The sequence below is a fragment of the Podarcis pityusensis genome, assembly GCF_964106645.2.
Source record: "Podarcis pityusensis genome assembly, chromosome: 8".
NCBI classification, from domain to species: domain Eukaryota; kingdom Metazoa; phylum Chordata; class Lepidosauria; order Squamata; family Lacertidae; genus Podarcis; species Podarcis pityusensis.
In genome coordinates this window covers 36,206,681-36,219,874 of record NC_138033.1, presented here as the reverse complement: position 1 = coordinate 36,219,874, position 13,194 = coordinate 36,206,681, and the positions used below count along the sequence as shown (strand labels likewise).

Below are 13,194 nucleotides of genomic sequence, written 5' to 3'. Positions count from 1 at the left end.
GGGACACAAACAGCTGCAAATTCACATCAAACTCCAGTGTGGATGAGGCAAGGCCCTCATCACATTTGACGGATGAGTCTGATCATGTTTGGAGCCTTTTAGATAGATGCAGCAGCTAAAACATACACCCATTCCATTCTGGCAGGGGTAGGCAACCCCAGAATCATCTGCTCTGACTAGCAGCAACCCTCCAGGATCTTGGGTAGAGGTCTTTTACACATTGGCTGCTGCCTGATTATTTTAACAGGAGATTGAAATCAAAACTATGTCTGGTGAAAGCATGCATTCTGTTACCCTATTTGTTGTTGCTGGACTGAGCATCAGGCACCTGTACATGTCCAGAAAGTATTGCATTGGGTACCAAAATCTGACAAGTGCGCTTTCTCAGGAACTGCTGACTGCTGCCCCAGGTGGTGAGCCAAGTCACTGCAACTCCTCAGCTAAGAACCTTCAGAACTGAATGCATCCAACTCTCCCCTCCTCCTTTGGCTTATGAATGATCATGAAAGGGTTTCTAGCCAAATTCTGCTTGAGCCACAAGGTCTACATGTGCTATTCCTCTCTTCTGATCCTCATGAGAATGTAAGACAAGCTGCTGGATCTGGCTAGTGGCCCATCTAGTTCCACATCCTTTACTCACAGTGGCCCACCAGGTGCCTGTGGGAAGCGCACAAGCAGGAAATGAGCACAAGAGCACTCTTCCCACCTGTGGTTTCCAGCAACTGGTATTCAGAAGCATTATTGCCTGCAACCATGGAGGTAGAGCATATCCACCATTGCTGGTGGATAGACCTCACCTCCATGACTTTAACCTTTTAAAGTTGGAGCCCATCACTGCCTCCTGTGGGACTGAGTTCCTCATTGCTCTTTGATCGGGACCTGATTCAGGCTGCCTTCTACAGCTCAGCCCTGACATCAGCATGAAGAAAAGAATAGAGGGAAGTCTTGAAGTTGTCATCGCACCACTCCTTGGTGTGTGGAGTACCTCAGGGTGCGATACTCTCCCCGATGCTTTTCAACATCTTTATGCGCCCCCTCGCCCAGCTTGTCCGGAGTTTTGGGCTGGGTTGCCATCAGTATGCCGATGACACCCAACTCTATCTGTTGATGGATGGCCATCCTGACTCGGCCCCAGACACATTGACCAGATGTTTGGAAGCTGTGGCTGGATGGTTACGTGGGAGCCGGTTGAAGCTAAATCCTTCGAAGACAGAGGTCCTCTGGCTGGGACGGGACGATATGGGATTGAGGGGGCAACTCCCATCTCTTGCGGGGGCGCAATTAGTGCCAGCACCGTCCGTTAAGAGTTTGGGTGTAATCTTCGACACCTCCCTTTCCATGGAGGCGCAGATTGCAGCTATAACAAAGGCGGCATTTTTCCATCTCCGCCAAGCTAAGCAGTTGGCTCCTTACATCTCCCGCCCTGACCTAGCCACTGTGATCCACGCGACGGTCACCTCCAGACTGGATTATTGTAACTCGCTCTACGCGGGGCTGCCCTTGAGACTGACCCAGAAACTCCAGCGGGTGCAGAATGCTGCAGCGAAACTCCTTACGGGGTCTTCACTGCGAGATCACATTCACCCGGTACTATACCAGCTGCACTGGCTCCCAGTGGAGTACAGGATCAGGTTTAAGGTGCTGGTTTTAACCTTCAAAGCCCTATACGGCCTAGGACCCTCGTACCTACGGGACCGCCTCTCCTGGTATGCCCCACAGAGAAACTTACGGTCTTCAAATAAAAACATATTGAAGGTCCCAGGCCACAGAGAAGTTAGGCTGGCCTCAACTAGAGCCAGGGCTTTTTCGGCTGTGGCTCCGATCTGGTGGAACACTCTGTCACAAGAGACTAGGGCCCTGCGAGACTTGACATCTTTCTGCAGGGCCTCCAAGACAGAGCTATTCCACCAGGCCTTTGGCCAGGGCACAGCCTGACTCCCTCCCTCGGCAATCTTCGCGGAGCTCTGGCCCAATGGTTGCCAGTGGCTTGATTTGAATTAATTTTATAATGAATTATTTTAGAGTGTTGTTTGTGCTGTACTTTTGTACTGTTTTATTGTTGTTAGCCACCCTGAGCCCGGCTTCGGCTGGGGAGGGCGGGATATAAATAAAATTTATTATTATTATTATTATAGTCTGGAAGTATAATCTGAGGGAGGAAAGGCTTTGAGGGTTTGGTGGGTCTGTCTATCCCAGTTGCTAATTTGCAATTCCACAAGGGAGGCATTCCGTTTAGGAACGTACATCTCACAAATAGTCTGCTGGACTAGGCATGAGATTACAGAATGCTTTGGTTTTCTTGATTAGAGGTAGCCAACATGGTGCCCCCCTCCCCATTTCCATTAGTCCTAATCGATGGCTGGGGATGATGTGGGTTGGAATCCAACAAACCTGGAGGGTACCATGTTGGTTCCCCCTGCTCTGGATAGGTCAAGTGAGGTCCAAAACGCTCTCATTGTGCTGTTGCAAAAAGACTCAAAGTGTGGTGCAGTTTGTTAGCATGTTGGACTAGTACCTGGGAGACCAGGGTTTATGTCCCCACTCGGCCGTGAAGTTCCCGGGGTGACCCTGGACCAGTCGCTGTCTCTCAGCCTAAGCTACAGGGTTGTTGTGATGATAAAATGAGGAAGAACTACATATGCCACCTTGAGCTGTCTGGATGTAAACATAAATGCAACAGACTAACAAATAATAAACTCCATAGGACTTATTTCAAAGTAAACAAGCAAAATTAAGTTGCAAATGACTGCAATTCTAAGCATGCTTCTTTGGGAGTAACAGTGCAACCCTAGCCATGCCTACTCAGAAGTAAGGACGACTGAATTCCATTGGGCTTATCCCTGGTGTGGGGGGTTAAGGCTGCAGTCTCAGTAAATGCATTTAGGTTCAGACCGCAACTGATTCAAAGGTAGAAAGGGTGTATTTTATATCTATCACATTTCTACTTCTTCTTTCTTCCTAGGAGCTCATGAAAGTGAATATGGTCCTTCCTCCTGTCCTTCCAACGACCCTGTAAGGTAGGCTAGGCAAGCTTCATCCCTAAGTGAATGAGGGGTAATTGAAGCCCCATCTCTTCAATCCTTGTCTTGAGTCTTCCCTAACCTAATCCAAATCCAAAGCCCTTGGACAGCACCAGGTTGGGGGATGTTCCTCTACTACACCTCAGTTATTATTTGTTGATGGTGATGTTTGCAACTGCAAAGGCTCTAACTACAAGGAAAGCGTTTCTGAAAGGGGCAGAAGGTATTTATTTCTCTCTCTCTCCCTCTCTCCAGGCAGGTGTGCACAGGCGCACACACATACACACACCTCTCTTGGAATGCACACTGAAAGTACCTTGGACTTCCCTGGGCACTTCAGAGAGCTCCTTATCTGAGTTTCCAGGTTGTTAAAGCCTTTGGACAGTATTAATCTGCCTGGCAATTTAGAAAATAAAAAGGCATTTTGGCCGAGATCCAAGCTGCATGGTTATACTTGCACTGTGGAATGGATTCGGTACCTGGGTTGCCTTTCCCCCGCTTTTCAAATCAGAGCAGAAGCAAATGCGTGTCTGTATAAAGTGGGGCAAGATGGGGTGGGGAGATTTCAGTGGTGCCCGAAGAATCGTGACAACAGGAGCACTTTTTGGGGGAAAGGGAAGGAGACAGTTGGAGCCAGCAGAAAGGTAATCGCGCCCGCGGTCTCCCAACACACGCGCACTGCTTCTCTTATTTAAATTCCTTCTCCTCAAAGGTGCTTCTCAGAATGAACTGATATACAGAGAACGTGCTGGGGGCGGCGCTTAGTTAACACGCGTTTAGTGTAGTAGTTAGACTCCAAAAATCCATTTCCCGCAGTGAGTGTGCTGCAGCGTACAACTGACACGAAAGGGACAGGAACCGTGTTGCGATTAACGTGTGTATATGTGTTACGCGCGGTGGGAGGAAGCAAACGAACCGGCTCCGATGTGCATTATGAAGCCGCTCCTGGGTCCTCAGAGGCAGGCAGGCAGGTGCGCGTCCCTCTGCAGGGCGCTGGCGTCCGTCCCGTCCAGGCAGGCAGCCCAGAGGAAGAGGCGGTGGGCGGGCAAGCAGGCAGGCAGGGCAGTAGGGGAGGCCCCGTCGGGGCTCCGAGCTCCGCCGAAAGGAGGCGAGGCCGGTCAAAGTTCCCAGGAGGTTGGACACTAGAGGGCGATGCCCGGCTCTGCCTGCGAAGCGGGGGGTATAAATAGGAGGCCGAGGGCTGGAGGAGGCAGCCCGGGAGCAAGCCGAGAGCCGAAGGGAGTAGGAAAGACTCATCCGTGCAAGCGGCAGAGCCTGTGCAGCCTCAGCCTGGAGCCAGCGGGTCCCCCACCATGCGCCGCGGCGGCCCGCTTTAGCTACTCCATGGAGTCGGGCAACTTCTACGAGGCGGACTCGCGGCCCCCCCAGAGCAGCGCCCTCCAGCCGCACGCCCTGCAGCCCGCGCAGCAGCAGCAGCAGCGCCACCAGCCCGCTTCGCCCGCCGGGGCGCACCCGCACCTGCCCGCCGCCGGCGCCTACGGCTACCCGGCCTCGGAGCTGCCCGACATCTGCGAGCACGAGAACTCCATCGACCTGAGCGCCTACATCGACCCGGGCGCCTTCAACGACGAGTTCCTGGCCGACCTCTTCCAGCACAACAAGCAGGAGCGCGCCGCCAAGGCCGGCCTGGAGTACGGCGTCGGAGCCGGGATGCCGGGCGTCGGCTTCCCGCAAGGCGGCCCGCTCTACGGCTACGCGGACAAGCTGGAGGCCGGCGCGGCCTACGAGCGCCTGGCCGGGGGACCGGCGCTGCCCGGCCTGCGCCCGCTGCTCATCAAGCAGGAGCCCCACGAGGACGACGAGGCGGCGGCGCTGGCCGCCCTCTACCCGCCGCCGGCCGGGCCCAACTGCAGCCACCTCCAGTACCAGGTGGCGCACTGCGCCCAGACCACGGTGCATCTGCAGCCCGGCGGGCAGCCCACGCCGCCCCCCACGCCGGCGCCCAGCCCCCACGGCGGAGCCCACCACCCGCACCACGCGCACCACCGGCTCCACGCGGCGGGCGGCGGGTCCGGGGCGTCGTCGGGCAAGTCCAAGAAGCTGCTGGACAAGAGCAGCAGCGAGTACCGCGTGCGCCGCGAGCGCAACAACATCGCCGTGCGCAAGAGCCGCGACAAAGCCAAGCAGCGCAACGCCGAGACGCAGCAGAAGGTGCTGGAGCTGAGCAACGACAACGAGCGGCTCCGCAAGCGCGTCGAGCAGCTCAGCCGAGAGCTGGAGACCCTGCGCGGCATCTTCCGACAGCTGCCCGAGAGCTCGCTCGTCAAGGCCATGGGCAGCTGCGCCTGAGCGCGCTCCCCGACGAAGCCGGACTCCGACCCGCGCCGCCGCTGCCGCCGAGAAGGGCTGCTCGCTAAGTGCTCTTTCCAAGCTTCTCTCTCTCTCTGTTTCTTGCCAGCAGCGAGGGCTCTGAAGCGCTCGCCCGGGGAAGCTGCGACGCTCAGACTATGGTGGGAGCCCTTCTTGCCCGCAAGTAGGTGCCGGGGCGCACACCGGGGACACCGGGGGCGCGTGAGAAAATCAACCCCTTACCTACGTTGGGACTAAAAATATATATATATCCCTCAGTCTGGCCCCATTTGCAGGGTGCAGAGCCAAATGCGCAGGGACTTTTGTGCCTTAGACGGGGAGGCGGTCCCCGACAACAGCCTGGTAGGGTTTTCTCCTGAAATCTGAACTCTTCCCAGGACTTGCCAGGTGGTGTTTTGAAATCGGGTGCGCCCCCGCCGCCCCGGAATGTCAGTGCCTGGCAGATCCTGGGCTGCCTGGTGCAAACTCGGCGGTCTCTCAAGCTTCCAGAAATCGGACTGGAGCGAGTTTGTGGCGGAATGGAAGGAGCAGAGACGTTTTACTGACGCGCCTGTTGATGCTTCGGGGGTTGGGGAGTCTCTCGGGGTGAGGAGGGAAGCAGTGTGCAATGGGGGATTCTGCTGCTGCTACTTTTCAAAAAGAATTCCCCCTCCACCTCCACCTTAATAAGGCTGAGAGGCAGGTTGGGGAAAGGATAGGGGGGCATGATTTCTCTCCATTACCACGTTGTTCAACCCCACCCTGGACTGAAATTCGGGACTCAAAGGGAAACGGTCACCCCAGAAGGCAGCTTTGGGATGGGAGGGGTCTTTCCTACCCAAGCGAAGAGCAGCATTTTTGGCCTGCACTGTATGCTATTGGTGGCAAACCCCCAAACTGAAGGACCTCTGGATGCGGGTATTGACTGATCTAACCCTCCCAAGTTCTCTCCCTCCTTTCCTTCATCCCACCTGTGCCTTCTGTACTGTGAAAGCCAAGAAGGGGTCCCCTCGGTGTCTGCTGACCCTTCTTTTTATTAATGTTATTATTATTAATATTTTGTATTTTATTGCTTCGATCCTTGCCATCTCACCAGCTGGAACTAGTGGTGTCCTGTCTCTCTGAAAAGAAAAAGTAATAATCCCGCTGGCTTCCTTGACAGTGAAAGCCAACTTTGGAGTTGCTTCTGTAATTCAGCAAGTATGACCTGCCTGGGATTCCCACCTGAAGGCAGGTAGAGAAAGAGTCTTGCACGCTTGTTGTTGACTTGGAGGTGCAGAGGTGGGGCTCTGGGGTCCCAGCTGCACCGGGTTCTGTCTGTGCGGAGTTTCCATTCTTTGGAGAGTGAAGGGGAGGCGGTTCTGTTTTGTCTGTGCCCCCCACTTAGGGTCCCAAGTCCCAGTAAGCACTTTTAGCCAGCTGGTGCTTCTCCTCCAAAGAAACAGCACTGAATTTTTACCTAAGTGCCAATTCTGAATTCTCTTAGTATCAGGTAATAAAAATGTTTAAGAGTTTGTCTTCTTTTAAGTGTGAATACCTGGAAATCAATGTGTTTTTATATATGGTGTATTTTTGGAGCTAAACAAAGATCCAGGACTTTAAATATCCTGGTTTTAAAAGTCATAAATAAAATGTAAAATATTCTGCCATAACCCTTTTTGTCTGCGTGGCTTCTATTATTTTGGGACTGCATGTGAGCAAAGGGGTTTCACATGACTGTTTCTTAACTGACTGTCAAAAGCATGTAATACCAGATTATTTTATCTGTATGCTATAGTGGGCAGGGGATGGGATTGGACAGAAAAATGCTCTTGGACAAAATCTTGTGTATTCTTACTTCAGAATAAATCCCATGGCACTCAGTGTAGCTTACTCCTAAGTAGGCATGCCTAGGGTTGTACTGTTAAGGATCTGTGCCCCTGCATGCTTGCATGGGAGTAAGCTTTACTGAACATGGTTGGACTTGCTGAATGCGCTTTGGTTTGGGGCTGCAGATGTGCTGGTAGAAGAGGCTTGCACCTGTTCAACAGGATCCAGCTTTGATTAGAAGGTGCCTTTTTAAATGAGATTTTAACTTGCATCTAATGAATTGAGCCAAATACACAGTGTTTCAGGCCGCAGAGGCAGGGATGCAGGTAATCCAGTGATAATGCTTTGTAGAAGGTAACACAGACATGGTAAACTTTCTCTTTAACAATTCACCATACATTTTGAACACACTTTAAATGAAAAATATAAAATTATATTTTATAGAATTATTTCTCCCCAACACCACCTCTGTTTTGGCTGTGACGCTTATGGGAAATGCTACTTTAACTTTAGTCGTGTAAATGAAGTTGAGAGTGGGTGCTCTCCCCCCCCCCCCCCGCTTCTTACTGCATTTAGCAGTATGATAAGGGCAGTCTATTCATTTTAAAAATAATATTTTGAGGGAGGGGAGAAGGGTGGTTTAGAAGCAGACTTCTTTTGCTCAGTTGTGTAGCATGACACCCATTTCTTCTGAGTAAGCATGCTAGTATTGCAACTTTAACTTGGGCTGTTGGTGTTTGTCAAAATGTTTTTTATCAAAAGGGGTAGGGGAGAGACTGCACAGGTACATCATCATCATGGTGATGATGATGTTGGGAATCAGAGCAGACTTGCAAACAGCCACTTGGCTGTGGTGGGAATTCCCTCCAGGAGAGCAAGAAAGGATCCCCAGCAAGAGTCATTTCTCTGAGGCTACTCAGAGTTGTGTGGGCAGGGCTCCCTCAGCAAAAATAATTTGTGCACTCATAACTTTCTATGATAGAGACTGGGGCCACAGCAGCCAAGATCTGTGGCCAGGTTATTATGTGGGAGGCTTTGAGTTTGCTTGGAGGAGTGGCACTGGGGAGGCAGTGCTGGATTTAGGGCCGTGCGGATGGTTCCCTTACACAGGGCGCAGAGCTGAGGGGGCACAAAATTAAAAAAGCAACTTATACCAAAAGGAATTATTTGGGGTGTGCGCGCCAATTTTTGACCTTGCACAGGGCGCCATATTGCCAAAGTCCATCCTGGTGGAAGGGAGGGAGAGTCCTTTTGCTTTGTGTCCTTTCCCTGTTCTGATGCCCCCTCCCTGGTGTCCAAAGCTTTGGTCAGAACAGTGGCAGTCATCTCCCTGCTCTAAATCACCCCTCCCTGATGCCTAAAGCTGCTATTAGCACCGCAATGGAAGCTTACATGGGCCTTTGGGGCAGGGTGTGTTTGATGAGTGCTACAAGCTCTTTCTCAGTGCTTCTTATCCAATTGTGCTCTGAGCCCACTGCAGCTTTTAGGTAAAAACGAAAAATGTCATTAGACCTGAATACACTGTGTTTCTTTTTCTAGTCTCTTTTGCAAGGTAGGAGTTAAATGCAGAGAAGCGAGTTTAGCTACCTTTACTGGGATCAGCACCCAAAAACTCTCAGATCACCCGTCACTGTTCCTTCCTGGTTTAGTGGCTTATTTGAGCAACTCTGTCCATTTCCTGCATCATTAGGCTGCATTCTCCTAACCACTGGCTCCTCAGCAAAAAGAAAGAGCAAAAAGTGCCACTAGCAGAGAGACAGAGATCAGCCTCTGTTCCTAAACTGTTTTTCTCCTTATATTCCCGAATCTCTCTGCCGTTCTCCCCATTCTCCCCATCGTAAGGCAGTACTATGAAGCTGATCACATTTCGCTGCCTTTTGCTGGCTCAGATCTCTGTGCTTCACTTGCCTACTGCAAAGAGAGAGCTGGGCATGCAAACGAGCTGCAAAAAAATTCATTTGTGAAGCTCTGTGACACTTCTAGATTGCCAGACGGCAAGGGAGGGTTGTGCAGGTCCCAGGCAGTGTATTGGGGAGGGGGGAATCAAAGGCACCATCACCACCATCATATTGAGAAGGTCATCATGCTGCACTGACCCCTCCCTTTTTACCAGTATAGGGGGAGCAGCTACAAGGGAAGGGATAGCAAATGGCACTGGAACTCACTCATACTGCACATGATATAGTCCCATCCCTGACTGACTTGGCTATCCTACAACTGATGGGAGGTGGGGTGGCTGATGGCCCAGCGTCCTGGAAGCTACTTGAGAAGATCTGGTATAAACTACCGGTAATTGCAAATCCAATCTCTGGGTGCTGGTCCTTATGAAGCTGGAATAGCACTACCCAGGCACTTGAGGGGAGGTCTCAGTAGGTTCCCAAGGTTTGAAAAAGTACCAAAAAAATTGGAGGAAAAAAAACTACGGGGGTTGAGACGCTCCAAAATAGGATTGGGTGTGCACGACAGCCACAAAATGCCCAGTGTCTATTGGGAGCAAAAACTAAGTGGGTGGTGGAGGGAATGGAATGGAGTCCTCTCAGGAAGGGCCTGGTGGCTGGCTGGTAAGCAAGCTGCACATGAGCACTTCACCGTGCAAGCGTATTGTTGTGGGTCCCATCTGTACACATCTTATTGAGTACAGAGTGCAATGTACCTTGAGGTTTAAATTAGGAACAAGGGTTGCTCCTGGGCAATCAAAAGTTTGGGAAATGTTCCTTGAGATGTTTGTGGCTGCTGTGATGGTTTGACTTCCTTGGCTGCTTTGGAAAGCGCAGAGAGGAGAGAGTGAAAGGAGTCGTGGGAAGAGTCTTGCTATCTACCTTGAAGGAAGGACAAGTGTGCTTTCCCACCCACCCCCATCCTCATCTGGGCAACCTGAAAATGCCCTTTAATAAGGAAGAGCAGAAGTCAGAAAGGGCAGCTTTGCTAGCTGTTCCTTGAGTTTTGTGTGTTCAGAGCAGCATTTGGAGAACAAAGAACATTATCCTTGGCTTTGGCCAGGGCTGATGGGAGTTGTAGTACATAACATCAGGAGGCACCAGACTGAAGAAGACTGAATTTGAATTTAGCACTTAAAAATATATATATACATTTTAAAACTATGTACATAATCAAAGAACATAAACTCAAGTAGTACAAGTGTACATGATCTTTACATAAGAGGGAATAATGTACTGTATAATGCTGAACACTGTTCTGCCAGTCTAGTATTTTAAAGCACTATAAATGAAATACATATTTCAGTTAATCTGTTTGAGTATGAATTCTCTCTCCTTGATGCCTTATGAATATGCCGCTTTGGTTTACAAGGGCACTTTCTAAATACTTTCATACAATCATCTACTGGCAGAGTTAATGGAGATTCCCAGTACAAAGCAATTCATTATTTTGTAGCTAATACAGTAAATCTAAGCACCTATGGATCATCACATGCAGTAGTCAATAAATCTTTCTCAAAATATTTTTGGATTGAGTGGGATTATGTAGTCTGTAGTTTCCTCTAGTATTCCTACATTTTGGTTCTAATAAAGACAAGGACACAGGTAACGACCTTAGTCAGACCAATTACTTCACGTGCCTCAGTATTGTCTATATCAGTCTTCCCAACCGTGTGCTTTCCACACATGGGGCTACATTGTAGTGCAGAAATCTTAAAAGGCACCAAGTTATGGAAAGCTAGTCTACGCATGTAGGCAGAAGCTTCTCCAGACTTTCAGACTGGGGACTTCAAAAGTGCTTGATTTTTGCTAGATTATGTGCTGGATTTTCTAGTTGATTTCTGTACACACACACACACACACACACACACACACACACACTCTTCACCCCCCCCCCCAATCAGCATTCAGTTTGTTAAATACAAGTGGGTTTATCTGAGCCAGGAGTTTAGAATATGTTTTGGATGTAAATGTTCCTTTTCTGCAACATGTGAAATAGAGGGGAATGTGCCTCATCTCACACAGAGAAGTACTTGCCTGTGATGCTAAGTGACCACATGCAACCCACGGGGACATCCGGGACTAGTGCAAAGGGATCGGAGGGCCCCACTGCATGACTTACAGGCAGAAGTTCCATTATTTCACATTTCCAGAAAACCGAGAGCAGGCTGCAAGAGCAGGCTCCCTTTGCAACTCCCATTTGCAGTGAACTGGCAATAGAAAGCACCTTGCAGGATCAGGCCATACAACAGATCCATCCAGCTCAGTACTGCCTACACTGAGTGACAGTGGTTCGCCAAGATATCAGAACTGGGGCCTTTCCCAGCTCTAGCTAAATAACGAAACATATAGATCTGGTGCCAGCTGGAATCTTTCACCTGCAACTGAAATGCTCTATTTCTCTTGCTCCCTTCACCTGTGGTATTGCTGCCACAATCAAGTTCAAAATGAGCCCCCAGCCCCCAGTTTCTCTTTAAAAAGCACACATTGGGGAACTGAATGACAACACTGAACTACACTGCAGGGTTGTTGTACACTGCTCTAAGTCCCTCTCCTAGCGAAATCAGTATAACAGCAGGGCACTTTGCAGGGCTGGTGTAATGCAGGCTTTCTCAGCCACAATCTCACCTCCTGTGGTATGGAGTATGAATTGTGGTGGACTTTATCTGCACTGGAATTGGCAGGATAAAAAAAAAAGTTTTCAAACTCAGAGAGGGGGCTGTTTTTGTTGTTCTTGCATGAAATATGACCCAAGTTGGAAAGATCATGAATTACATCCATATACAATTTTTGTCTTAAGTATACAGATGGATACATTTGCACTAGTTTCTTTTTGTTCTCTATTTATAGTAAAACATGCACAATGTATTTTTTGCTGTTATGTAACATTGTAAATTAAATTTAAGAATGTTGGTATCACTCCTCCGGTGCATAATTCTTCATTTGACCTGCTGAACATCAGAAAGCATCCAGGGAGCACAGAGGGGCTTGTGCCAACCTGGAATCCACTGGATCCAACCGTGGCTTCACAGCCATTGCTTGATGGCATTGGGCACAATCTGTGCCAACTCCAGGCTGGCACAGCAGTCAGACCTTGCTGCTGCTTGTCTAGGGCTAGGATTTCTCTGTGTGACTCTGTTTTCAAAAATGTTATATAAAACAGAAGGAAGATAGTGGTTTGATTTCTGTATGAGTTGATGCTTACAAATCAGATGTGTTTTTTGTTACAAAATTTGTTGAAATCAAACTGAAAATTGAAAAAAAGACCACAATCAGCTTCTACCTTGGTTGCTGCATTTTGCTTTATGGTGAGAAACAGCACTAAAGAAGCACAGCTGCACTAAAGTTGTGGCTTAATTTCTGAATTAGGTTCTTTTGGGAACAGCAGTCACTTCTCCAGCAGGAATGTCCTCCTCCTGAAGTTGGGAGCAGAAGACTAAGGAAGGACAGAGCTGCCAAGCCAAATCCCCAACTGTTGTTGGGGGTGAAGTCCTCTGCCTTTAAGACTGCCTTTGCTAACCTGTGCCCCCGATGTCATTGGCCTTACAATGGCATTGTTAGTCCAAGGGTTCTGGAGGGCATCAGGTTAGGGAAGGTGGCATTAAGAGTTGCTTAAAAGGGAGAGACCCTCACCTGTAGCTTCCTCTCTTAATGGTAGAACATCTGCCTAGCATAATGAAGGTCCTAGGTTCAGTCCCCACTGACATCTCCAGGTAGGGCTGGGAGAGACTCTCTGCCTGTACCCCTGGAAAGCTGCTGCCAGCCAGTGTAGGCAAGACTGAGGTAGATGGACTCAATTGTCTAAATCAGTAGAAGGCAGCTTCCTACAGTCCTTACCACCAGGGCCAGCTACCATCCAGAGAGCACCAGGTTGGGGAGGCCTGCATTAAGAGTTACTTAAAGGGGAGAAACCCTCCCCCCCATTCCGGTAGCTTCAACCACTAGGGTCAGCTATCCGGTGAGGCGGGGTGGCAGGGAAAATCTCACAAAGATGCAGATGCCAAGGGCTTCCTAGGAGAAATGGGTTTTGCAGAAGGAGTAGCAAGTGATGTCAAAGCATCTGTGGAGGGAGTTTCAGGGAGTTGGTCGGGGCTCACTGAACGCTAGGGCTGAGGCAG

General features: G+C 49.8%; 1 protein-coding gene and 1 long non-coding RNA gene across 2 annotated transcripts in view; both read left to right on the top strand.

Annotated features, from left to right (window-relative positions):
• Positions 1–13,194, top strand: part of LOC308483351 — a 40,076-nt gene that overhangs the window by 10,056 nt on the left and 16,826 nt on the right. Inside the window, exon 3 of the long non-coding RNA XR_013989646.1 lies at positions 2,963–3,017. This is a non-coding gene — a long non-coding RNA (uncharacterized lncRNA). The remainder of the gene's footprint in view (positions 1–2,962; positions 3,018–13,194) is intronic.
• CEBPA (CCAAT enhancer binding protein alpha) lies at positions 4,067–6,982 on the top strand. The gene has a single exon (XM_081017057.1). It carries the CDS (start codon positions 4,173–4,175, stop codon positions 5,328–5,330), a length of 1,158 nt encoding a protein of 385 aa, XP_080873183.1. The 5' UTR covers positions 4,067–4,172; the 3' UTR covers positions 5,331–6,982.

Excerpts from the sequence above, each read along its gene's own strand:
- CEBPA (XM_081017057.1), top strand. The coding sequence starts at position 4,173 with ATGCCCGGCTCTGCCTGCGAAGCGGGGGGTATAAATAGGAGGCCGAGG.